General features: G+C 38.3%; 1 protein-coding gene and 2 non-coding genes across 6 annotated transcripts in view; 1 reads left to right on the forward strand and 2 right to left on the reverse strand.

Annotated features, from left to right (window-relative positions):
* Window positions 1-22,978, forward strand: part of LOC111867044 (catenin alpha) — a 67,903-nt gene extending 44,925 nt beyond the window's left edge. Inside the window, exons 14-20 of one of the 4 annotated variants that reach the window (XR_004513293.1) lie at window positions 1,272-1,339; window positions 1,920-2,101; window positions 2,196-2,436; window positions 4,457-4,573; window positions 13,080-13,272; window positions 19,172-21,685; window positions 22,643-22,978. Coding sequence is in view for 3 of the 4 variants with exons in the window: in XM_023856509.2 (XP_023712277.1) it covers window positions 1,272-1,339; window positions 1,920-2,101; window positions 2,196-2,436; window positions 4,457-4,573; window positions 13,080-13,244 (773 nt within the window). In the remaining variant the exon portion in view is untranslated. Of the gene's footprint in view, window positions 1-1,271; window positions 1,340-1,919; window positions 2,102-2,195; window positions 2,437-4,456; window positions 4,574-13,079; window positions 13,273-19,171 lie in introns of all 4 variants that reach the window. The other 3 variants (XM_023856509.2, XM_023856510.2, XM_023856507.2) reach the window with 3 other exon arrangements.
* A 4,190-nt stretch (window positions 22,979-27,168) lies between these two features.
* Trnar-acg lies at window positions 27,169-27,241 on the reverse strand. Its single transcript has one exon. It is a non-coding gene; the product is annotated as a tRNA-Arg (tRNA).
* A 297-nt stretch (window positions 27,242-27,538) lies between these two features.
* On the reverse strand, window positions 27,539-27,611 carry Trnak-uuu. Its single transcript has one exon. It is a non-coding gene; the product is annotated as a tRNA-Lys (tRNA).
* Window positions 27,612-27,982: the final 371 nt, after the last annotated feature.

The following is a 27,982-nucleotide window of genomic DNA, read 5'->3' on the forward strand; positions in this document are numbered from 1 at the left end:
AAGTGCTGGATGTTGTTGAACAGTGATTGAAATAACTAATTCATACTGAGTGTAATGTAAAGAAAGTATTAAATAGGCCATGAGATGACATAGAAATGAGGATGAATAAATTTAAATACAGGTAGGTCTATAGTATTATGAAGGTATTAAAAGGTAAAAGGTAAAGTTGTTCCTCTGCTCAACGAATTAAGCCCTACGCCATTAAGGCGTGTGGGGGAGTGGATGTATAGATCCAAATTTTCTTGACCTCGGCACTAGTTGGAGGTGAGTGGTCAGCTTCACGCCCCGGCCGCTTTACCCCCGGGGAAAGAGCCCCCGGTACCCATTGGATAGGAGGTTGGATGGACCCCAGAGCCGGTCTGGACGATTTGGAGAAGTTAAAATTCTTGACCCTACCGGGACTCGAACTCCGACCCTTCACAGTCGTCCAGCCCGTATAATAAAATTTGGCTTAACCGGGTTTTCGATTAACCGTGACTTCCATCCCCACCATTAGCCCGGATAATCGAGAGTTGACTGTATTTGAACTGTGCCACATTTTCAATTGATCTGTCAAATGAGCTGTCTTTATGTCATGATTTTGCCTTGCATTCTGGTGTCAAGATGGTGGTCACAGTAGCTATGCAGTCTAAGGCATGAACTGTGTTCGCTCGCTTGGACACTGGGATTATGGGTTCAAATCCCACTCAAGGCATGGATGTTTGGCGTGTGTATCCGTTTTTTCTGTGTTTGTGTTGTCCTGTGTTTAGGTGGTGACCTTGTGATGGGCTGATCACTTGTCCAAGGAGTCTTACCATCTGTGAAAAATAATTATGGAATTGAGTAAGAGGCCTGTGCCCTGCATGGGCTGGAAGAGCCAATGAGAAAAAATCTGGTGACCAGATGGCAACATGTACTTAGTTTTCTCTGCTTTTACTTCTAGACCAGCATCTTTACTAGCATCAATTAAGAGTTTCTGTGTTTTTTCTATATGGTGTCTATGTTATATCTCAATAGATTTACATCATCAGCATAGACCAGTAGCTGATGTGTCCTATTTAATTGAGTTCTACGTGATTTTCATGGACCAACCTAGTGGCATAATCTGATAAAGTTGAAAAGCAATGGCAACAAGCATCTCTTTTTGTTTTACGCCATTTTGAATAGGAACATGTCAGACAAGTGTTCCTATGCAGACTTTACTGGTTTCTTTTAAACTCATTTTAATCAGCCTGACTAGTTTCATTCACTGTGTGAGAATGCTATACAATACATGCTTTATTTTCTTGCAGCAAGTGCACACACTGGTGAGCATGGTGTGGATGAGTATCCTGATATCAGTGGAATTACCACTGCTAGGGTGAGTGATCTTTGGGGTTCTACTGTATGTTTGATACTACATTGAAATTTGTACTAATGAAGTTTCATATTTGTTTATGTATGAGTTTGAATTTGTATTTCTTGATTCATTTCTGATGTGGTCTTTACATAATTATCAAAGGTTTAAGTTTCTTGTTTGCTTATTGTTTCATTGTATTTTTATTTTGCCTTTGTGCTACTACCATTACTATTAACTACTGCTATAGACCGCACCATAGCCCAAGTGGTTAGTCACTGGCTTCCCACTGCGGTGGCCTGGGTACGATCCTGGGTCTGGTCAAGTGGGATTTGTGGTGGACAAAGTGGCGCTGGGGCAGGTTTTCTCCGAGTACTTCGGTTTCCACTGCCAATCTTCATTCCACCAATTGCTCCACAATCACCTTCACCTATCATCTGGGGCTGGTACAAGAGGCCAGAAGTGGCCGCAGTACAAGGGACTTAGTCCCACCCCACTAGCATTAAAAAAACGACTGCTATTATGACTTATTATTCTTACTTCTATCTCTACTACTGTAGTATTCTTAATTAACAAATTTATTTGCATTTTAATTTGACAACAGGAGGCAATGCGTAAGATGACAGAAGAAGATAAGCAGAAAATAGCACAGCAAGTGGAATACTTCCGTAGTGAGAAACTAAAATTTGATCGTGAGGTGGCCAAGTGGGATGACACTGGCAATGATATCATTGTTCTTGCCAAGCACATGTGTATGATCATGATGGAGATGACTGACTTCACTCGGTAGGACATCATACATTCAGTTTTGTTGTGAATGTTGTCATGACTGTGAAGTTGTTACATGAGTTTATGTACCTATTGATTTGATTTTGTGCAGGGGTCGTGGTCCTTTGAAAACAACAATGGATGTGATTAATGCAGCAAAGAAGATATCAGAAGCAGGCACAAAACTGGATAAGCTGACACGGCAGATTGCAGACCAGTGTCCAGAGTCCTCTACCAAGAAGGACTTGCTGGCCTATCTTCAGAGAATTGCCCTCTACTGCCATCAGATGAACATAACTTCCAAAGTAAAAGCTGATGTACAGAATATTAGTGGAGAGCTCATTGTTTCTGGGGTAAGAACTATAACTGAAATGACTGATCACAGTAAAACTGAATTAGATAAAAACCTGTCTTTACCATTTGATGTCCATGATCATCAATCAATCATTTGATCCATTTGATGCTGTATAGTCAGCTACTGACAGTGCCACTAAATAAGTCATACATGGAAACTAAAATAGTGTAATTTATCATGTAACACTGTATAACCAATGCATTGGCTAAGCAAAGTGGACCAAACCACACACCATTCAAGTAACGAACCAGAAACCATGGGACTGTATAAAAAAAATGGTAAAGCTCTCCCTATAACAGCCTGTGAAGGCTCATAGGGCTGTGAAATGTGGAGGTAGCTCCCACATTTTCTCTAGACCATCAGCTCACAGGTGGCGATAAGGTTGTCAGCCTTACATCCCAGCCGCCCTTTACCCCCAAGGGAGATTTCTATTGGAGGCTGAGTAGACCCCAGGGCCATAGTGCAACTGGAAGGATTAGGTGAATTGAAAAAACCCACCTCATCGGGACTCAAGCCCTCAACCTTCTGGCTTATAGCATAGTGCCTCAGCCAACTACGCTACCACATGACAGCCATGGGACTGTATAATAAATTAACATAGTGTGTTGTCATACTCTATGGATATTTAAACATGCTTCATGTTAAGTGGTTTTCTTGTCACCACAGCATGGCACATCCTCAGGTTGCAGATGGAGAATACAGCCTCCAGATATGGAGGGTAGCTGTGAATGTATTAAATAAGCAGTCACAAACATCCAGGAAGGGGTAGCCCCCAGCTGGTGGGTTGGGCATGGGGCTAACAACTCCATGCCTTAAAAATGGTCTCTTACAAAATGTTACACAGGGCTTCAGACTTGGCATGTTGCATGCTGGGGAAGTTTGGTGCAGAAACTGGGAGGAGAGAACCACTAGGAGGATCTAGACATAGGTAGGAGGATAAAATTAGAATGGATCTTGGAGAAGTAGGATGGGGTGGTATGGCCTGGATTAGTCTGACTTCGGATAACGACCAGTGATGGGTTCTTGTAAACACGGTGATAAACCTACATGCTCTGTAAAATATTGGGAAATTTTTGAGTAGCTGAGTGACCTGTAGTTTGTCAAGAATGACTCAGCTTCATGGAGTTAGTCATTGAACATAATTACACTAAATTAAATAAAAAAGATAAAACCAAATGACTTTAAAGTGTGGCAGTGAGGTTTCATGACTTTTAAGAGTGGGAAGGCAGTTCCCTGATTCTGTTGCTGTTATATTAGCTAATGGGAATGCAAGAATGCAGTATAAAAAATTTTAAAGCTTGATGATTGTTGACAGCTGACTTATTAGCATAATGGTAGAAGTGATTCTAGTTTGTTGAAGAGGAAGAAAGAAATGCATGAAGGTTTCTTCTCCTGTGTGCTTTTTGGTGGCTAAGAAACCCAGTTTCTCTAGTTTCACAAGACACACACTAATTCATGTGTTGCAAAATATATATTTTTTTTTATTGCTAGCGGAGTGGGACTAAGTCCCTTGTTCTGCGGCCACTTCTGGCCTATTGTACCAGCCCCAGATGGTAGGTGAAGGTGATTATGGAGCAATTGGTGGGATGTAGATTGGCAGGGGAAACCGAAGTACTCAGAGAAAACCTGCCCCAGTGCCACTTTGTCCACCACAAATCCCACTTGACTAGACCTGGGATTGAATCCGGGCCCCCATGGTGAGAAGCCAGCGACTAACTGCTTGAGCTATGGTGCGGCCATGTTGCAACATAACTGAAAACTAAAAAAAAGATCTGCAGGAAGTGCCACTTTAAAGAAAATGAATACTTATACCAGTGCAAAATGGGCTGGTATGGTCAGGTAGGCATTACGCTGCTTGGAGGTGATTATGTTAAATGAGTGATTGAATATTCTGCAGTAAATTTTCCCAGCATTTATAAGATTGCCAAAAATGTGCACTGTGGGGTTTCATTTTTTCCTGGCATTGTATTTTTATTCGGTTTTTACATTAAATATTTGTTTGTTGTTTTTTTTTGCAGTTGGATAGTGCAACATCACTTATTCAGGCAGCAAAGAACTTAATGAATGCTGTCGTTCTAACCGTGAAGTCTTCATATGTTGCATCTACAAAATATCCACGCCAGGGCACCATCTCAGTGAGTTATTTATACCTACATATTGTAATATCAAAGATAGAGTGACAGACTTCAAATAAATGTCACATTATAAACTCCAAGTTAAGCTTGAACATTTTACTGTGTCTAGTAAGATTTATGAAATTGGTATTCTGTCCCACTTGTAAGGTTCCATCCCTTCCAAGATATTTAAAGCTTTTGACTGTCACACCTTCTCCATATAAACTGTGCTGCCACTGGGAAAAAGTTTATTGGAATATTGTTTTTCTGTAATTGTGTCTGTCTTCCAAATTGTCACTTTCTTGCCAAAATTGTGTATGCAGTTCTTGTCTCTTAATCTTGAGTTAGCTATGTGGCAATACTAGAAGAAGAGTGCATAGTATAGATCACAGAGTCCCTTACATAAATTCATACACTCTTCATTTCAGTTTTCATGGGTCTTGAACATTCTTACATTTTGCAATACAGCAGACCACCCCATATCTATGATTCCAGTATATGAAATTCAGTTGCTATACCTCCATGCCATTCCATTTTGCTGAAGACTGTGTCGTTCGACCAGTCTGTTGAAACATTTTGCAGGAATTGGTCATGAATACTGCGTTATTGCTCTGACGTCATATAATATATAAATTATATGTGCATGTTTTGTCATTTTTAATATTTTGACTGGTCCCTATAATGATATCCAGATGTCTGAAACCTCCTGTCTGGAATGTCCTGCTTGCTGACTGTTCTAGGTATGAGGTGCTTCATGGAATACATGTTCTTTCTTCAGGGTATTGCATTATGCTTGTTGGCTTGTAATTGCACATGGAAAAGAACAGTATTTAGTGTTACTCTGTGCTTAAAATTGAGCAGAAAGTTTTGATGCACATGGTACCTGGAAGGTGTAGATACAGATATGTGAGATGTTTCAGCCTAAGGCGCCAAAAGGCAATCTGATGCCAGTAATAAACAAGAAACCTCATATTTTGACCAATTAGAAAGCAGTTATGCCTCAGTTTGTGTTCTGTATTTGATAACAGCTTCTCTGTACAGGCAGTTCTTATGAAATGAATGATACTAGTGAACTGTATTTTTTTTTTCCTTTGAAATGGTCGGCAGTAAAAATGGAATCATTGTGAAGGAAATGTTCCAGTGTATAGAAAAGTTTTTAAGTCATATCCTTAACACATTTTGATCAATACTAAGATATTTCTGAAAAAAAAAATATGCTGTTGGGGTACTGTTTCTTTATGGCTGATTCTGAACTCCAAAACATGTCACATCTTTGTAACTGCTGATGGTGCAATGTGTTCATTATAACTATCAATTTTGAGTGTTGATTAACACTGTATACTTGTTTTACACGCAGTTACAGAACATGCTTAACATGAAATGTAAATATTTTATCACGTGTTTTGCACAAAGAGTGCATAAAATATACACATTGTAGCATTCAGAGCTGTTACTATGCAACAGCTGCAAGATAGGCAAATATACCAGACCCGTTTTTAGTGGCTTAGTAAACACGTTCCCACAGCAACGAATTGACACACAACAATAAAATTACTGTTGGAAACGTGGTTTTCTATTTGGTCTATGCCGATGAGTTACAAGGAAGACATTTGGGGTGACCAGTCAGTTCTGTATGGGAGTCTGTGAAGGGTGGACTTGAGCCCAGAGGGAGAGGAATATCATTGTTGGAGCCATTGCCAGGAAACATCTAATAACAGACTGAGAACACTAGACTGTGTGCTCTAGTGAACTGTGAAGTGTGGAAGTAGTGATAGTGTTGTAGTTATTTGTTGTTACGACCTGTAAGTGATCAATAAATTCATTCACCAATCCAAATCCCATCTGTAGTCACTCATATGACAATATAATGCAGATATCATGGCTGTCCATCTGTCCACATATTTTGTCTCTGAAACTACTTAAAGACATTTCATCAAGCCTTATTATTGGAGATATATGCTGTTGTGAGAGTCAAATTTAATTCTGGTTTGAATCAATCCAGAACAACCCCAACTTTCATGTAGCTCAGAAAGAATGTTTGTCATACAAGAAATTGGTGCAAAACATAAAATGTGGTGCTCGGGATATATAACTTTTTTAAATATTTTTCAAGTTGTTGAATATTTAATACAGTAAATGAGAAAGTTGTTTGTTACTGTATGCAGTAATGTCTGTAGCATATATTGCTTTGCTAGAGTAGATTATACTGAGTAGAGTATAACTATAATGAAGGAACATTAAGATGAATGAGGTATAAAAAAAATTGCAAAGAACTAAGAATGGGGGGGGCATCTGCATTGCTTGGCCTGCGCAGGCCTTGAAAAAATTTGGAAATGAATTGCCCAGAACTTTTCTTCCAACCATAAATAAATACTTTAAAAAGGCCTCGGTGCAGAAAGATTTAGGTGACATTTACCGAAGGGTCATATGTAGGGCTGCTGTTAATAAAATAAGTGAATTACTGCTACATTACATGTTACTTTTGCAGACAGTTAGTACAGTACACATATATGGGTATATTTTTTAACAGAGTTTGCACGGATGATGAATGAAGTGATATTGTTTTCTGTTTTTGTTTGTAGGAAGTTACTGACTCGGGTTTTGTGAAGCGTGACTCCTCGTTCTTTTATTTCCCCATCACTCCGTCATATGCTATCCTTTACAGCGTGAATCTGGTTAGCGTTCTTGTTTTTGCATGCAAGATGATGTGTCTTCTATGTGGCTTCATATTCACAACAGCGTTTGTGCATGACTATTCACAGCATACTAATAAGAGTAGAAGAGAATGCAACAAGTTTAGAATAAAAAACTTCAGGAGTTTTCCATGCTCTTACATTTGTGAACCAACATATCAGAGATGTGCTAGACCAAATTCTGCTGTGTTATGTTGTCCCTGTGCTCAATGAATTAAGCACTACACCATGAAGGTGTATGGGGGGAGTGGATGTATGGATCCACATTTTCTTGACCTTGGCACTAGCTGGAGGTGAGTGGTCAGCTTCCCCCCTCCTGCCGCTTTATCCCCAGGTAAAGAGCCCCCAGTACCCATTGGATAGGAGGTTGGTTGGACCCCAGAGGCGGTCTGGACAATTTGGAGACGAGAAAATTCTTGACCCTACCGGGACTCTAACTCTGACCCCTCAATCATCCAGCCCATAACCAGTCACTGTACCAACTATGCTATCCTGGCTCCTTCTATATTCTGTTAAGAAGAAATAATAACTAATTTAAAAACACAGGATCGTAAATCCTTCAAGCTATTTTATCAGGTTGTAAGATAATGTAGGAGGTTGCAATGGGCAGGGCATGTAGCTCAGATAGAACTTTTGTTGAAAGACCTTTTGGAAAGAGGCCGCTTGGAACATTGGGAAGTGGATTGGAGGATTGGATATGAATCTTGGCAAGAAATACTGGGGAATGGGATGTCGGGAAAACTGGATGTGTATCTTGTTTGATAACAAATTTGGAATTATGATGTTGGGAATTGAGTCTTTAGGTTCTGCTACCAGAAAATTATTTTTTGATAAAATGTAATAACAGATGGTTAATGAGCAGTTGTATTAATTGGACTAATCTGATTGCAGCAGCCCTGTAGGCAACTAAAACTCTGTTCTTATGCATGGGCAGACATTCATATTTTAACTTAGGAGGGCGTTAATATTGTTAGCAATGCTGGAATATGTACCTGTTGTAAATCTATGCCAATGTCCAGAAAATAAGTACAGTAGAACCTGGTTATAACGTCATCAAAGGGACCTAAAAATAGTGTCGTTATAAACGAATGTCGTCGTAACCGAAATGGGCACTTCCACAGTAGCCTTATGTTAGTCGCGTAAAAATCTACCAAAAACCGAGTTAAAATGTTGCATTTTTTAGTGAAATACATAGTTAAGTACAGACTAACGTAACATTAACATGGAATTGCCCAAATGTGTAATATCAAAGACATATTACAGCGCTTTTCACTGACAATACACACCGCACTAATACTGTATATTAAAGGTAGGCCTACTCACCAAATTACAGTAGATTACATCAATTGTTGTGCCTTACTGTACCTAGATACGAGTACAGTAATCAGTTATCTTCATCTGTTTCCTGTTACTTGCCCAATACACACTTTCTAAATTACGTTCAATGTCCATATCAGAGAAATTCAGGAATGAAAATGACGTTACATACGAGGTTGATGCATTTGTGCATGTCGTACTAAGCAAGGTATAAAAACAGTTGCTTTATGAGGAATTAGTTCGTACCATTAAATATTTGACGCAATAGACAAGGTGTCGCAGAAACCGGTGTTGCTATAACCAAGTTTTACTGTATTTAAATGTTTGCTTGTAAGTTCTAAAAGATTTCTTGAGGCCTAAATGGAATTAATTCTCTTGGTTTAACCATGTAATTGCTAAAACCAAAATGCGCTTATCCACCTTGTGCTTGTCTACCTTAATTTATAGAAATTATAGATCGTTTTTTACTTCTAAGCATTTGAAACTTTGAAAACAAATGAACAAAATGTGATATTAATTTAAAAAAAAAAGACTAGAAGATGTTCAGACATAAATGCTTAATAGATAGTGTGACAACACACAAAACTGTGATAGCCACAAAAAGAATACAATGACGGAGTTCTAGGTATGTGATGCAACAACAACAAAACGATGACGTGCCAGACAGCATGGAAGACAAGTAGACAGTACAGTGATCTCCTCACCAATCAAAAGTTTGCCTGATGATGGCCCATGTGTGGCCGAAACATGTTGCAAATTAGAAGAACATATATGAATTAAAGACATTATAAAGTATTTAATAGTCACTTTTAGTGTATACGATATCCATACAGTGTCTGAATGACATTTTATAACATTTAGTAACATTTTAAAGTATTAAAACTACACTTTTGATGAAGAACATGTTTTAGGTGTCTTTTATTTTTATCTATTTTAAATATTGTTGCAATATTGACGGTGTACATGATCCTGGTAGGATTCATGAAAATGTTATTGTTCCATATGGAAACAGCATAAGAAATTTGTTACAATGACACATTAGCGGATCTTACGCGTGCGTGCACACACACACACACACACACACACATGTAAGTTTATCTGCAGAGTTAAACTATAGCAGAGAAGTCTGCTGTTAAAATCTGTGATGGATGAAGACTGTCTTCGGGTTGTAACATGTAATAAGAAGCCAGGTTAAGATTGTAGATTTAATAGACTATGAACAAAGCTTTGTCAGTGGGTGAAATCTGCAGCTTTCATCTGGATTGGAGTATTTTTACCTCGGTTAAGACCCACAGTTTTGTCGTCAGTATGGAACTTATGTATTCATGTAAGAAAAGATGTATTGTTTAATGAGCCATGGTGTTCATGAACACATCAGAATGCTGTTTCAAATGGTGTATATGGAATTAAAACTATAATCAGTCACCTTTATTGTGCCAACTAAGAGAAAAATACTAATAATGTTACCAGGTTAGGAAATGTATAATGTTGTATTGCAGCATTCTTTTGCACTGTGTCTAATTTTTCCTTCTCCGGTGCAACTCACACTAAAGTTTTAAAATCCAGAATTTAAATTTTTTAAAGTCTTTAGCTCTTTCAGGTTGCATATCATATGAAACATCTACACAAGGCACAACAGAAGTCCACAAAAATATACCAGTCACTAACCCATGCTGCACAACAACAACAAAAGAAGGAAATTATACCTCAGAATTGAAGATTAAATTGTAAAATCAGGAAATGAGTTATGACAGTATATAAAAGTGCAGCAATTTCACTAGACAATTTTAATGCACCTGATGATGGCCAGACAGGCTGAAACATGTTGTGTGAAATATAACAAATAATGACACACAACCTGAAAGAGTTGGGAGTTTTAAAATTTTAAATTTTGAATTTTAAAACCTTTAGTGTGAGTTGCACAGGAGATGGAAGTGAATACATGAGAAAAGTAGGAAATACATATATATCATTGCAGTTCTGGAATGTTCACTGTCTTATTGCCTTTAGACTTTCTGTTTATAAATGCTAACCTTCAGTTCAGTGGTCTCTTATAAATATCATAAATCAGGTGGTGCAGTTCAGCAAGGACCTCAGGTATAGAATTTGATCAGAATCACTCCAGCAGTTCTTAAGTTGACATAGCATAGAACTAAATAGATTTTTTCTTAATTATCCCAAACTCTAAGATACAAAGAAAATTGTATTAAGCATAAAATGTGTTTTGTTTTCTCTGACATCTGTACAAAACATTTTTTGCTTTGTTAAATATGTAGTGAGTTATGCCTGAGGTGTGCACAGAAATTCATATAGGTCTTCATATATCCAATTTTAACAAGAACTGGAAAGTGTGTAGTAGAATTGCATTATCCTTCTGTGAAAATCCACGTAGTGGCTCTTTACTTGTTATATGTGGACAGATGGATAGAAATGCTGAAGCACGTTTTTGGACAACTTGCATTGCAAATGTACCAAAAATGCAAAATTATAAATTTTAATAATACAACCATGTCATGGTCCCCCTCCCCAAGTCTGATGTTTTCACCAGCTAGATTCATTTGTAGTTTGTTGTTTAGCTGAGTTGAAATAAACGGTGAGAATAGAACAAAACAGATTACTTTTCTAGTAGAAACTACCACAGGTCCGACCCATTCTAAATGTGTGTGTGTGTGTGAATAGCATGAATTAAGAAGTGCAGTTTCAGGCTCTGGGACATGTCTGAGCGGATCTGGACTGGTGTGATGCCTGTCCATGCATGCACTATGCACAAACTTATCTTCTCAGTCTTGGATCATGACACCCCAAAACTATCAAAAAAAGTCCGTGTGTTTGGCTGCCTATTTAACTAATTTCTTTCGCAAATAGGATGTCGTTATTTGTGGCATTAATAAACATTTCCAGTTGGATATGAAGAATGTAAATTAAATAAGTGCATGTATGTCTAGCAGTCAGTTTGTCATGATTATTTCAAGTGAAGAGGTTAGGTGTAAATGATCAAGTTTGTTCATTGATTTTTAAATAGAAGTATGGTTATGATATATTTATTTCTGCTGGAAGATTATGAAAATTAACATAATGTTGTATTTTAGCTTCCTGTTGCACTGATTCACGGCCATGATGTTTAAATCATTTTATAAACGACACATGATGGCGAGCAGTGCAATAGTTTAACGTAAATGAAACACCTGAGGATGGCACAGTGATGCCGAAACATGTCATGAAGTGACAAGTGAGATTGTGTGCACTAGAAGACGGGCAATACATACACATCATGGACGAAAATTGACGTTTTTATTTTTATTCCCATCATATCAGTTAATCACCCTGTAATGTATTTGGGAGGTGCTGTGTTGGTTTCTTGGCTGGAACACTGGCTATCCTGACTGAGGTTTTACATGGGGTTTCCTCAGTTTCTCCACTCATATTTCAGCATAGTACCTTGAGGCTGTGATTGCTTCCTTCCAAATCCTTTCCAGTTCATCATTCATCAGTCATCCTACCATTCAGTGATATGTAGTCTAGATATTGCCAGTACTGTAAAATATAAACAACAAAATAAAACATATTTTTATGAAACTTAATATACAGTATTTCCATTGTACTCATTTGAGTGTTATCATCAGGTTTCATTCTTTGTAATTCAGCTTTTTTTGGGTGTATCGTGCTAAGTATTTACTGGAGACAAAAACACTGAACAGGAGATAGTAGTTACCTGTAAAATATGGTGTTGTACTCTGAAGAGTAGTTGCTCCATGCTCGCTGATTCGGAGAAAATCACTTGTGTAATAATGATACTTATTAAGTATATGTTAATGAAAGAATTGCCCAGAATTCTGTATTTGCCCTTCTTGTTGTTTACTGAATTACACTTCATGAACTCCTGTTCCCACATATACTTTGACAGCAGATATAATGTATAATCAAAATGCATCGTATTAATTCCATCCGCAGAGGGTTCATTTGCTTATCAGTTTGAAAACGGATGGTGGTTGTAACTACAGGTCCAAAGTCTGTTCATATTTTCAGTGTGGAAAGCTTCTTCTGTGACCTGTGGAGGATTTGTAGAAATTGAGTAACTTCTGTTATGAGAAAAAGTGTTGATGTTGAGTTAGGGCATTGTGAGACTTCTTTGATGCCAGAAAAGAGCACTCCTTTAAGCAACAGCTACTTTCATTGACTACAGTGAATCTTTTGGATAGTAGGCTTGGTGGGTCAGTGGGTTAGTGTGGACATGATGGCAAAGATAAAAAATCCCTGACCCTACTGGGAATTGATTGCCCCCCTGATCTAGCCCATGGGCAGTCACTTCACTGTACAAACTATCCCATCTCATAACTGTATTAAAGACAGTTTACAGATATTGTTAATAGAAAATAATGTGGGTAAAGAACACTTTAATTAAGTTCATTAATTCCAGCACGGACTTAATCTCTTTTTTAGTATTAAAAATTTTGTGTATTGATAGTGATTTTGCTCTGTTGGTTCTTATTCACACTTTGCTTTTATACATCTTGCAGTCACCAATTGTAGTGTGGAAGATGAAGGCCCCAGAAAAGAAGCCACTTGTGAGACCTGAGAAACCAGAAGAGGTGCGTGCCAAGGTGCGCAAGGGGTCACAGAAGAAGGTTCAGAATCCTATTAAAGCGCTCAGTGAATTCCAGAGTCCCACTGAGTCAATCTAAGTGGTAATGCAGTCTCTTTATTGATCAGGTAACTTTTTTTCATTTTTCATTCTGAGCAAGGACACATTTTGTTGTGTTGTTGGTCCTTAGTGAATAAGACTAATAAATGGCATGCAGTATAATGTTATTTTATATAGTAATGTCCTCTGTTACATACTGTATTAACATGACTAAGATGACCCTTCCCAACTGTACATTTTGAGAAAAGGTAATTTTATAACTTATTCAAATAGAATTCTTAGATACAGTTCTTCTAAAAGAACTTATATTTCTTCAACTTTCATGTATTGGCCCAAATAGATGAACATAATATATTGTAACGTGTTTACGTTACTGAAGACGCCGTAGAGATCGTTAACTGGTTTATTGAACAATCTAGAACTATCGGCTACACTTAATTATCACAACGTTACGGGTTTCCACAGTTTACAAACCCTACAACACAATCTCTTAACACAATCTTCACTTGTCTTCACGTACTGATAACGCGGGAGCTATACAAGTCTCCCTGAAATACACACTCCGAGTATAACTGTACTACAGCAATCACTATATCTGGAAAGCACACAATAAGTCTTCCGCTCGCTGGCTTCTTAGTTATCGCACACTCGCAGGCTGCTATGTTTCAACTGATGATCACACTGCTGTGGAGTCTGCTTATATAGCCTTGCGCTGTTGCTAGTGTGACGTGGCGTATAGCATAGGACGCTGTTGCTAGCGTGACGTCACCGCTGTTGATTAGCATTGCGTAGTTGCCAGGTTACGGGGCTCGGCTATCTTCGGCTCCGCTCGGCTCTCTTCGGCTCCGCTCGTGACGTCACCGCGCGTTGCGCATTGCGGGGTGATTACTCGCGTATTACGCGAGCGCTCAGTTACCGCTGAGGGGTGGGAGGGGAGCGCTGACTCACCCGCCGCGTCACTGCTGGTGTGGGGGGGGGCTCAGATTTCGCAACATGTCACAATATTTATGGTGAACTTGTACCTAATATTTGCCGATTGTCTGTGTTTCCTTGCTGTCTACTGGCCTCAGAAATGTTGTATTTCCTCAGTGCCCTAGTATTATTACTCTTTCTAACACTTGTTATTATTGTTATTGTTATTGGAGGGGGTGGGTTTCCCCATGCACCGCGACTAATAGTCTATTGTACGTCCCCCTTTGATATTCTACCAGTCACCATACCCTACCAGTACTGGTGCGTGCTATCAGCCCCGTTCAGCCAACGAGGTCGGCCCTCGGTACCTCGATACTTCCCCCATCTACCGGAGGCATTGGAAACTACTTGGGCGGGAAACTTGCCTAATATTGCTCAGAGGTCTCCTAGAGACATGAGGATCTTTTACGTGCTGTAAATCTACCACATGGGACTCATGGCTTAAAGTCCCTCCCGGAGGACTTGTTCCCTGAATTTTTCCATTCTTAAAAATTCCATTACCTCCACCAGGTTTGAACCCGCGTACCTTGAGTCATGAGGTGGGAATGTTACCCCTAGACTACGGAGGCCACTTTCTAACGTACTTAAAAAACATTTGTTTAAAAGTGACATCATTTATTCTGCAAGAAGGAAGGAATGTATGTAGTGAGAGTCTATTTTACTCCCTGACCTTCTGTGATCATGTTGCATGACATTCATCACCACAGATTGAGCAAAATTTCGTACTTGTGACTTATGTCAGTATTCAGCTTCAAGCATCATTTCATTGGGTTAGCTGGAAAGAGAGAGAATAGATTATTGAGATGATTGAAGTATTGAGGTTTGTGGATACGGCCATGAACTGTGTCTGCTCGTCTCAATGGATAGGTTGGGGAGAATACAGTTTTGCATTGCTGGTCCTCAGTGTGTCCAAAACATTAAGCTGTTATGATATGAGTCAAAGATCATAGATCTGTGCCCAACAAAGTTGGGCAGTGGCATAATGTCTTTTCCTTGTTGACTGCTGGCAGTGGAATATCCCATTCACTGACGGAGAGCTGTGCCCCCATCACTGGCCATCAGTTTCCTTGAGAAGACATTTCCTCTCCCTTGCCTTCTTCTGTTAGCCAGACCATTTACTCTTCTTGATGGACAACGTACCCACCTGCATCAAGAGACCTCTTTCATTCTTACCATCATGGTGCCCAAAGAGATGACAGCTGCTTCTCAGAAGCAGAGGGTTTCTGAGCCCTTTGTTGTGAGGGGAAAATCTTATCTTGAATTAATGATGGCAGATATCCACAATCACTGTCATTTACTGGAAGGGACATATGAGCCCCCACCACTGTTCCTATCTAAGATCACAACCAAGAACAACATTTGGGGCTTCAGTTCATTATGGAAGAGCATTTATGTACCTTGCCTGCTTTTTTTATTAGCCCAACCAGTTCTCCTTTTGGGTAGTCTGATTATTCACCCCTGTTGAAAGACGTCTTACAGTCTTTCCCTTAGTGTACCCCTCACAGAGCCCTTGTGATATTCTGACTGCCTTTCCATGACTGCAGAAGACCCAGCATCTGAGCCCATAAAGGGGGGAGGGAACAGCTCACCCCAGTGCACTGATGACTGGGAACCTTCAGCTGTGCTCTGTGGTATACAGCAGTGAAAGCAGAGTCCCCATCTGGTCCAAGCTAGACCCATGGCCAAGAGACCTTATACATTGGACCTACGACCAGAGCCCCTGAGAATGTCTCCTTGCTCTCCATGATGACAGAAGTCTGAATTCTTTCATGCAGGAAGTGAAAGCTGTTCCCCCCTGTCATGGGGTACTGACAGTGGGGACCCTCAAGTCACCCCATCATTGCACCCAAGGATAACAGAACTGCCACCTGGTCCCAGCCAGACCCATAATCAAGCACCAACTGATGCCCGAGCCCTCAGTTGGGGAATTTTCCTCTGCTTTCTTGTCCAGTTCTTGATGGTCAGATTACTTACTGCCATTAAGAGATCTCTTTCATTCTCAGCCTTTACAAGGCCCCCTTACTGAGCTCTGAGAGAATTTGACCATTGCTGCAAAAGACCCAGGAACTGTGCCCTCTCATGCAGTTTTATAGGGACCCAGAGTTCAAATCATCCAACTGCAGTGGAGCCAGACATCAGTGCACTGAACCTCCCTGTTGATAGTCCTATAGTATTTGCAGTTTGCCTCTGAAACATTAGACTCAGAATGGTCATAAATTTTCAGCACATTCCTTTACTGTACTTTCAACTTTGCAGCGTCACACCTTTCCTGAATTCAGACATGTAAAACAATGGAAACAGAAACATTCTACTACCACAAAAACTGGGAAGAGACAGTTTTTCATTTCAGCAAGTAATCAAGTGCAACAGTTGGCAGGTGTGATTGGCTGAGTATGCTGGGAATATACAAGACATCCTAATCCCTGACAATTATTTCTGCAGACTTTTTATTCATGTAACTTACATCCCAGTGACAAGTTAATTGTGTAGTAGTGGTGGTGATGGTAGTAGTAGCAGTAGCAGTTATGACCATGACAGTTACTGATGACATTGATGTGACAGTAACACAGCACCAATAACAGTGATGGTGATAACTAGATAGATGGTAATCATTACATTCTTTTCTTTATTTGAAACCTACTTCATAATGGATGACATTGAATCCACAGCATTGGTGTGTTCCTGATGTAAGATATCACTGAAATTAGGGATAACAGATTGCATGAATTTCCATACACTTATTTCACCTAACCTTGAACATCTGAACCCACAATACTATATTTAGTTTGGCTAACAAGTTGGTGTTCTGTTTCTGTGCATAATTTTATTGAAATGTAGAATTGTTGCACCAGCTGGAGTGTCATGTACACGGGTTAGTGTAATTTGAGGAAATCATTGAGAATTTTAATTGACAAATATAATTTTATGTACGAGGGTAAGTTAATAAGTAAGTTACAAATGGATCTATAACTTAAATAAGAGTACTGATTTGAAAATTGCTTTTATTTCTCAACATAATCTCCCTGTACATTGAGGCACTAGTCCTATTGTTTCACAAGCCCCTGAAAAACAGAAGCATAAAGTTCTTTGGGCTGCTGTTGGAACCAGGCATGTTCAATGGCCTACCCCATAATGCATGACAGGTTAGGTTTTCACAAAGTCTGTGCATGATGGGTGCCACGCATGCTGACCCCACAACACAAAATGCAAAGAATGGGTCTGACATTACAGCATCTCAATCGCTACCACGATGGAGACGATATGATAGCCCGAATTGCCACAGGTGACGAGTCTTGGGTTCACCATTACCAGCCTGAGACAAAGTGTGCGTCAGTGCAATGGAAACATCCTGTGTCGCCCGCCTGAAAGAAAGTTTAAGGTGACACCATCCTCCAGGAAAGTGATGTACACAGTCTTCTGGGATCACGAAGGCATACTGCTCACCGCATTCCAACCTCAAGGAGAAACCGTAAATGCCGACTCCTACTGTATTCCTCAGGAAACTTCATAAGGCCATTCAATGGAAACATGCAACCTGTCATGCATTATGAAGTAGGCCATGCCGTGTGAACCCGCCTGGTTCTGACAGCAGCCCAAAGAATTTTATGCTGCTGGTTTTCAGGGGCTTACGAAACAATGGGACAAGTGCCTCAATGTACAGGGAGATTATGTTGAGAAATAAAAGCATTTTTCAAATTAGTACTCTTATTTGTTTAAGTTCTATATCCATTTGTAACTTACTTATTTACTTACCTATGTACTTCTATTCTTAAGTAGTTGACAGCCATAAAAATAATTATAGTAAACTGTGTTCCACATTTGAACTACATTTTATTCTTTTGAACTTGCTCGAATTTGAGAAACTGAAGAATCCTGACTCTTTAGAATTCATTATACAGAACATAATGACTAATGGATTGTAATGTGTACTGTTCTTGCTCAGCCTAGCTTGACCAATCAAACTTCTGTTGTGTGATCTGTATGCCCCTGACATTATTTTTACCATGTGTGATGTAGTCTCCATCCTAACAATATTGAATAAATGAAAACAAATTACACTGCCTCTTATAAGTCTCTGCTAACATGTCAAAATATATTCCCATGGTAATAATACAAGATTATGACAGATCTTTATTATGTAAACTAATTTTCTCCTATCACTTTCAGTCTTATAATAATCTGATTCTAAGGTATCACTCTGATTTTAGATTGTATATTTCAGTAAACATGTTACTTCCCAAGAAAGTATCTTTCATGTCCTTACTGGAATTGTTATGTATGGGAGATGATCGCTAATGGTAATGGAGTCTAATTAGTCAAGCTGTCCTGTATTTTAATCTGTCTGTTAACACCAAATTCAATCATTCATTCTTCACATACAGGTAGATCCTGCATTGATACTGAAAAGTTAGAAGTCTTCATTTAATTAAAACAGCTCAAACATGAAATGACAAAACAAATTAACTGCGGACATGAAAGCCTTTGACTGTATTACAAATTATGAGTTTGAACTCTGTTATAGAAGAATTTGATGTGGCTTTGGCAGTTAGACAATAATCTTGGACTTGACTTGTTGTAAGTTAGATGAGAAGGGGAGGAACACTTACCGGTAACCATAGCAAAGGTTCACAGGAATACTGATGAAGGCCAAGATATTATTTATTCATACGCCCTCATTTTCCATTGGGAATTAAAATAAAAATAATTTTACATTTCATGTGTTCCATTATCGTGGGTGAAATATGAGTACATCAACAAAGAAAGTTTGCACCCTAGTCTGAGAGGGTTAACAGCAGATGTAAAATTGAAGCCAAGAATCATTCTCTGTCATTTCTTCAATTTTCTTAATCTGCAACTTCACCTTGCCAGCACACAGATACAGAAAGCAAAGAAATATGAAGGAAGAATTGTGATGGTCATGGCATGAATTTTGAGTTAATGAATGTGTGAAGAGGGGGATGGTTGTCTGGGTTGTAATGACATGTAGTTTGGTAGGTGTCCACTGATGTTTTGGAGGAATGTGTTGCCCCCATCTTCAGGAATGAAGAGTAAGCCAAGCAAGAAACAAGCAGCAAGGAGAGTCTTTTTCTGTGGACGTCTGCTGAACTACAGGGTGATGCAACACAGATCATATTCTATAATTGCCCTTATGAGAACTTCAGATCCAACTTTACATGAAGAGTTTAACAAACATATAGCTGTTTGTTAGCAGTTATTTGTGGATGAGACCTCTGCAGTTGATCAGAGAATGTGTTTTGCTAGATGTATCAAAAAGAGAGTGATATTTTTCATTTTCAGTACATCATGCACCCAATTTTTTGTTCACACAGAAATATGCATGAATTAAGCATTGAAATATAGTAAATCATTTCTGTCAAAAGCGTTTGCTTGTTATGAGGAGAATAAATTATGTCATGTTTATTTAACAGTACTCTTGTGCTTCTTCCTTTCGCACATTATTTGATCTTTTATAACAGGCGTTATCTGATTTAGTTGTTCAGCAATACATGAACAATGTGGCCAGATGTTTTATGATGTTACCAGTTAACTTCTTCCTTGAACCTAAAAGTGTGGTAGATCTGGTCTGAAGTAGCACACATCAGGCCTACTACTCTTTTAGTAACTTTTAACTGTCATGTATAAAACCCTATCATTCTCATTTCTTTGTACTGAATGTAATTGTTGGGGTCCAATTCATTTTAACCAGTATGGGTATATAACTATTTGAGTGTTGATACTTTTATAAACGTTTCCAAATATTAGAGTAACTTTGTGCAGTATTAGAAGTGTAGGATGTTCAGAAAATGATGTCCAGATTTATTGAAGGATATGTCTGTGATATTTAATTATGAATCATTGATGACATAAGTGATGGAAGTTACTGATAGGTCCCTCCAGACTCAGATTGATAAGGGTAGCTACTGCTTAATTGTTATTTTTACTTCATTCTTAAATTTTATACTTATGTTGTACCCCAAACATGATGTAATCATTTAGAGAATATTTTATTTATAATAATATGGCTTCTGTTGCAAAGATATGGCATTAATATAATTAATTTAATAAAAGACATTGATGAACTGAAAAATCTCAGTCAGTTACCTCTTTTTATAAAAGATGTACATCAAACCATATCCTCTAGAGCAGGGTTCCTAAACTTTCTGGTATGGCAACCCACATTTAATGGTTATTGATATGCATTATGAATTTATTGTCACCTGAATTCTGGAGCTTTGTCAGTCATTATCTCATGTACTTAACTGCAAGTTTACATGTTTTTAACAGTTACTAGAGACATCCGGACAAAAATTTAATCAACTCTCCTATTGATGTGGAATTTGTTGAAATATTTATGGTATTTACATAATTAGTAACGGTTTTGCTTATGTGATGGAAAAACTGAAACCTCCTGACTGCAGGATATACTGCTTGATTGGTTACAGAAATTTATTTTTGAATCATATGGTAACACAAGAAATAATAAGTATAATGAACTAAGGGTGTTTTCATTTGACTAAGTATGAAATCCATGGCCAGTATCAGCAGAATGGCTGAGCTTGCATTTTGCAGAGTAGGTGAATGCAGGATTACATGATTATCAGTCTTGGTCTCAGATCATTGTTGATGCTTAGACTTCTTTGTTTCATCTTCATAGTAGTCATTCCTGAAAAACCTGTCTCACAAAGCTGTGCAGCAGTATATGACAGCATCACAGATACAGGTGTATTGGTAAGCTCTAGATACTCAGTTTTAACATGAAATTAAACTTCAGTAATGTTATTTTCAGTCTGTTGACCCTGATAATTTGCAAACATATATTATTCAAAAGAAATCCATGTACTTCTTGTTATAACTCAGTCACTGCAGCACACGAGTAATTGGCAGTCCCAGTTGATTCATTCACATCAGCAGATATCACAGAAATCTGATAATTAACGCAATTATTCAAAAGGGGACTGCCACCATCTTACCTACTATACTATCTCATAAGAATGCTTTCACCATGTGTACATTGGATAGGAAAATAAGCTCTTCATCTTTAACATCGTATTACATAGGACGTGTGTATCTGGAGGATGAGCAGGTCATTTGTCTCTGAATAGCAGTATGTTCCTTTTTGCAGCACTCACCTTGGCATCCAGTGACGCTAGAGAGTTCTTGAGAAGTTCTGATGTTATCCCTGAATTTGAATTATTGATGTACTTACAGGGCAGGGTCCTCACATTCTTGAAACACCTTGGTTTTTTCTAACTGCCCACCACTAGTGCTTGAAACATCTCACTCCAGTCTGAATTTGAACATAGAAGAGCTGCTGTCCTCTCCTTACTCTTCTTTTCCAGTGTCAAGCTTCTCCTCTAACCGAAATTATCTTCTGGCGATAAATGGATCTTTGAGCAGTCTACCATGTTTTTCACAGAATTACTGGGGTTTTGGACATTTTCCATCGTCCGAAATTCTGTGTAATAGAGGATACAGTGTTTCAGAAACTGGATCTGTTTCCTTCTTCAGGTGAGAAAGGAAGAAACCTACTCAATTGGGCCCTTTAGGAAGAGCTAATATTTCCCCCCCACCACAATGCTGAAACTGCTTTCAGTAGGCCAGACTGGGTGTACATATCTGTCTGTATCCCATTTCATGTATGTTTCTAGTGCTTCACAGGTTTTATCAGTTCCTCCTATACATATATAGTCGGGCCTTGATTATAGAGTTTTCGCCTTTTCTGTTTTGTGACTTTCAGGGAATGTATCCTTCAGTGAATATGAAACATCTCTTTTTTTCTGTCCTCTCAGTCCTTTGAACCCAGTTCTTAACAGCTACTACTGGAATATGATGGCAAAACTGCTAGATGTAAAGTCAAGTTTTAACAATGTTGTACATTAATGGTCTTTCATTGGAACATGAGTGCTTCTCTGATATGGACTTTTTACAGCTAGTCCATAAAATTGTAGGGAGAGTAATTAAGAGGTCTGTCTTCTGGTTTGAATCACTGTGTAGTCCACTGAAACTCAGCCGATATCTCCATGATAACATTGGCTGACTTCAACAGACTACACAGCATTATATCCCAGAAGACAGAACTCTTCAAAGGTACTGCTGTGAGAACCTCACATCCTGTGTAATGAAAAGAGTCCATCAGACAGAACTTATTCAGAAGCAGATGAGTGAGAGTAGTGTTCTAGAAAAGTTCATGCTGCTAGATTTCATATGCAAAATGACAATGATGTGGGATGTGGTGAAGTAGACTGTATGATTGCTAGTTATGAGGCCAGACAATTGAAATAGACAAAAGCAATAATGAAGAAACAGTGTTCATTCCATAAGATCAGAGAAACGTTCATGTGCTAATAAATGGACTAAAGGATTATACAGTTATTTGGAACAAGAGGACACATTCTTTTTGAACAAAACTGGTATTAATGTAGTCTCAGAACCACAACAAGAATGAACTTGTATAATATTTTTCAGGTTATCAGCTCCAGTTCCCTCTTCCATTGCCATATATAATTGAGAGTCTGCTGTAATGGATGTACAAGTAGTTTAAGTGAATTTCTACATTGGAGGAATGCACATGTTTTGGAGTTGCTGCACACAAGTTAGCTGCCATTATATTTTCAGGTCTCTGTTGTTAACTACACGTATTCGAGGAAATACTGGAATATCATTTCTGCTTTTGCTTTCTGCATGCCTTTTAACTGGATTTTGTTCACAGTACTCCCAGTGCTTGCTAAAAAATGTAGAAATAAATCACATAAACACATGTAAGATTTGAGGCTTTCACGGCGGTGACTATCGGTGACTATGAAGAAAGCAGTCTTCTGGGATTTGGCACCGTGTATATGTGGTGTTAACCGACGTTTCGGAGGAACGTATCGCCTCCATCTTCAGGGTAGAAGAAAAAATATAAGAAATCTGCAAAGCGAAGAGACCGGTTCTCACGGTCTCTTCGCTTTGCAGATTTCTTATATTTTTTCTTCTACCCTGAAGATGGAGGCGATACGTTCCTCCGAAACGTCGGTTAACACCACATATACACGGTGCCAAATCCCAGAAGACTGCTTTCTTCAGATAAACACAGTTGGCTAGTGGCAATAAAATTCCAACATTCATATGTTCATTCATTAATATAGGATGTAATTTTTATAGTTCCCTAAAAACAGTTTCTGAACAGCCTGTAGGTATTAGTTCAGTTTATTCTGTATGAACAGAAGTACATTTTATCATTGTGTCTTCTGAAGTTTTAGTAACAATATAAAAAAATAATGATGAGTTATTTTATTAGATGCCATTCTGAAGAAATTTTAGGCTAGTCATGTAGTGCATAATTATTACTAGAAGTATTGTGATTTTAAAGCAGTTACTTGAGGAGTGATTCATTTATATTTGGTGATCAGTGCTCAGCTTACTAAAGTGAAGCACTTAGTAAATTTAAAAAGCACAATCAGCTGTGCAGAGAGAAGCAGCAGGAAACCAGTGTACACAATGCATTGTCACTGTTTATTGATTTACACTTTTAGCATACATAAGAAGTTTTATACCTTTTTTTATTCAATTGTCAGGGTGGTTGCCTGCTGTATGGAGTAGATTATATTTTTATTGTAAGGTTTACTGTACCATTAGGAAGCAACCATACATATCATCTTTGTTGCACTGGAATGGTTGCTCTGTAACTTGTAAGATGGAATTTGAGTAATATTAAGAGATCTTAACGTAAACAGAGGAATGTAGTCTTCGATATGTTGTGAAATGTTTTATATCAAATAAAGTATAATTCATATCCAGTGCTTGTTTTTATTTACTTTCTAAGTTAGTTATGCTGTGCACATGAATGAATCTCAGAGTATTAACTGCATGGAGGAGGTGTGACGCTGGCTTCCCACCGCGGCGGCCCAGGTTCGATCCCAGGTCTGGTCAAGTGGGATATGTCGTGGACAAAGTGGTGCTGGGGCGGGAATTCTCCATGTACTTCGGTTTCCCCTGCCAATCTTCATTCCACCAAATTCTCCATCATCATAATCACCCAGGGCAAGTACAATAGGCCAATCAGTGGCCGCCGTGCTGAGTGAACCCAGCTTTGTAATTAGCCTGGCTGGGAGACCAAAAAAGCTTAAAGAGTAATATTTCCAAGAGAATGTGGGTCACAGAGGAGCTGGCCCTTTTTAACCTATTTTCCTCTTTTTAAAAAAAATAGAAGTAGGCTTGTGGGATCACAATGCTGACTCTGTCCTCCACCCCACCACCCCCCAATCAACTCTTGAACGACTGAACCAGTCTTTATGAAACTTGGTTTGTATATCATGGCACGTGAGCCCATCTCATTGGCATACTTCATAAATCCCTTCCATCAATCTGTGTGTATGTATCAGATGTCTTTATCTGATTACTGTTGCTAGGCAAAGGCTCAGTAATAAATGTTATCCCAGCAAAGAATACATGCAACAGTAGAAGAATAGTAGGGTTTGAGGTTCTCACAGCAGTTTATGGGTACTGTCTTCTGGGATATAATTCCATGTAAAGTGTTGAAAGTCAACCAACATTTCAGAGGAACATATCACTTCTATCTTCAGGTTCTTTGCTTGCCACCTGCTTTCACACTGATACCTTGCTCAGCTTGTTCAACCCTGAAGATAAGTGGAAGCCCCAGATTCGATATTTTTTGGTTCTCTTATTATTCTTCTGACGCTACTTTCTGATACATCTGTTGCCTTTGCTACTTCCACTCCTATGCTCTTCACTGTAATTGTTGGCCCAGCCTCTTTTGTATACTTATATACATTACTAACAATTTCTCTTGATTGTGAATGCAACAGCTTTCCACTCAATTTACTTCGTGTAGGTGGCATGTTAAAGGAGATAAAAAAGTGTACAAATATAAATAAAAAAAGAAAATCAATGAATAAAAATAAACAGTAAATAGAGAATAATACACAAATATGACTCCAAGAGTCAAAACTTTTTAACTTGATTGTACAAGGAAGAATGCTCTTGAGATGTATGCTCACACTGAATGACCAATCACAACACCCCTCAACTTTCACGAATGGACCTGTCCATCCACTGCGCAGCTTTTCCTGGACTGTCACTTCTAAATACTAAAACTTTACTTAATATACTTGAGGAATGATTGGAGAAGAAATAAAGGTGTATTATAATAGTGAATCACACAGGCAAGTTAAAATCAATAACTCTGTAAAACTACGTACATGTTGTACACTTAACCGGACACATTCTTCTGTTAAGGAATTACAAGGGACATGCTCTCACTCATATCCTTGAAGTTGTAAGAAAATAAAATGTATCTAGTGTGAGAGAGAGAAGTGATGTTGCATAATCCTGGAGATGCCTTATTTTATGTAGATAAATGGAAGAGTTAAGGCAATGGACTCATCATACAATAAACAAACATTAAATCCTCTTACAGTGCTTCAGCATTAGTTGAAACTTCCTCATAGAAGTCAAAACTGTAAACTGAATAATTAATATTAAGGTTTCACTGTTATTACACAAAATGAAAATTATATGCGTGTAAACTGTTAAATGTGTGTTTCAGAGTCGTGTTGTAATAGAGTACTCCAGCAAAGGAGTAACAGAATGTGACTTCAGTGCAGTCTAAACTCAAGCTTGTGATCTGTTGCTGAAACAACTCAAGCATTTTTGACTAAATTTACCAATTATGACAGAATGAAAGATTTAAGGAGCATGATCAGTTATATGGTAATAAATGTATGTACTTTACGTTATTGGTGTGGAAGGAAGTTTCATTTAATTATCAAGATGGAGAGACTTTGAGTGTGTTCAGACCATTATAGATTGTTGAATGTACAAGTTTCGGAAGTGTTAATAGGTTGAAGACCACAAGATGTATGGGAAAGAATTTTGGATATAATGCTTCATTTTTCTCTGCCATCTTTTGGTCAAAATTCTTACGACTTCAGCAGAGAAAACACCATTCCCAAACAGCTCCTCTGTTGTTAGCCTACTTTCCCTGTCTGTTTATTGTTACTAGGCAGCAGCGTGGTAAACACTGTAAGCACATTCTCACAGCAATGAATACAAATGTTACATTGGTAATAAAGTTGGGATTGGGCGCCAGTGGTTGGGTGACCATGTGAAGTAGGTAACATCATGTAGGCACCGCCTGATTGATAAATTATTGAGTAAATGGATAATTGGTTGCTGTAAACTACTAAGCAGAGTTGTTTGATGGCAAATAACTCCAGCGGCCTGGTGCTGCTATCGATGCTGAATAAATGCTGCTACAAGAAAGCTGTGATTATTGTTCTTCAAGCGCAAACAGTAGTACGTTACACTTCCTGAATTAATACACAAGTTCACTAGTTTTCAAGCAAAATATAATATGAGTAAATAATACCAAATTTAACTTATATTTCTAATTACTTTGGTTCAAGATGAAGTAAATATACATGTAGATTGCAAATGACTGTTGTCCAAGTTGTCTAGTTCTGGAATCTCTGAAGTGTAATAGTACACGTAGATTTAAAGTCAGGAATCATTAGGAGCACGTGAAAAATACGACTGACACCAACTAAGTCAAAACCTTTTCCAAGAGTCACTGCAGTCATGGCCTTCTCCAAGTCGAGTTATGACCCGTTTATGTCAAGCCCCGATAGTCCTGCCGCCAGGATACTCAACAATTTCAACCTCCAAAAGCACTGTGTTGCACCACACAATGAAGACGTAGGCCTATGGGAGAGAGGAGGTGTAGCTCTGCCATTAACACTAAATTTAATATCCAAATTTCCCAAATTGAAAAATGAAGAAATAAAAAAAATATATAAAATAAATCGATCACTAATTACCCTAAGTAAACATTAAAATATTTTGGGAAGTTTCAAAGTTATATTTGAAGTTTTCTGTGACTATCATTCTGTTTCATAATCAAATACATGAACATTAGAAATACGTATATACAATTTTTACTTTTGCAAGATATAAATTACGTTTGTTGAGAAAATGCAGGAAAAAAAAAATGACGACCCTGCCAGGATTCGAACCTGGAATCTTCTGATCCGTAGTCAGACGCGTTATCCGTTGCGCCACAGGGCCTGAGTCTGTACTTCTCTTTGTTGCATATAGGACACGGACTTCTCCCAATCTGTGCAGTATAAAAAAACATATTTTTAGTTCGTAATCAGAGCCTATGTTGTTTTCTTACAGTAGTTATGCATGAGTAAGTTTATATTCTTCCCCCTTTCCCCAGTAATAAGTTTGAAACCGTTAGATTCATTTTCAAAGACTGTGGACAATTTGAATTTAGAGACGATTAATATATTAGCATGAATGAAACTACATGAAATAATTTGTAAATTTAAAAAAAGAGAGAGAGAGAGGAAAAAAAAATTGCGCCCGAACAGGGACTCGAACCCTGGACCCTTAGGTTAAAAGCCTAATGCTCTACCGACTGAGCTATCCGGGCTTACTTTTGTATTGCTAGAGAATATTCTATACATACAAAACTATTATGAAAGACCTTTTTTGTTATTATTACTGTTATTAATTGTAAATGTGAATGGTAATTAATAAACAAAATTATAAGTTAAGTTTATATGGTGGTATGTTATTTCGTTCTTGCTCTATTTCTGTGACGCTTCGCTTTTGTGTAGCCAGCTACCGCGAGTGGCCGAATGGGTAAGCGGCGCGAAATTTGAATCGGCCTTGCGGGTGTTGTATTTTATAAGACCACAGTCTGACAGTCTGAGGGTCTGAGGTATGGTTGTAAGCCTATTTCTCCAATTTCAAGACACTAGGTTCTGCAAAGATTATGTTAGTGCGTTGGTTGGGGTCATA

The sequence above is a fragment of the Cryptotermes secundus genome, unplaced genomic scaffold (genome assembly GCF_002891405.2).
Source record: "Cryptotermes secundus unplaced genomic scaffold, Csec_1.0 scaffold60, whole genome shotgun sequence".
Lineage (NCBI taxonomy): Eukaryota > Metazoa > Arthropoda > Insecta > Blattodea > Kalotermitidae > Cryptotermes > Cryptotermes secundus.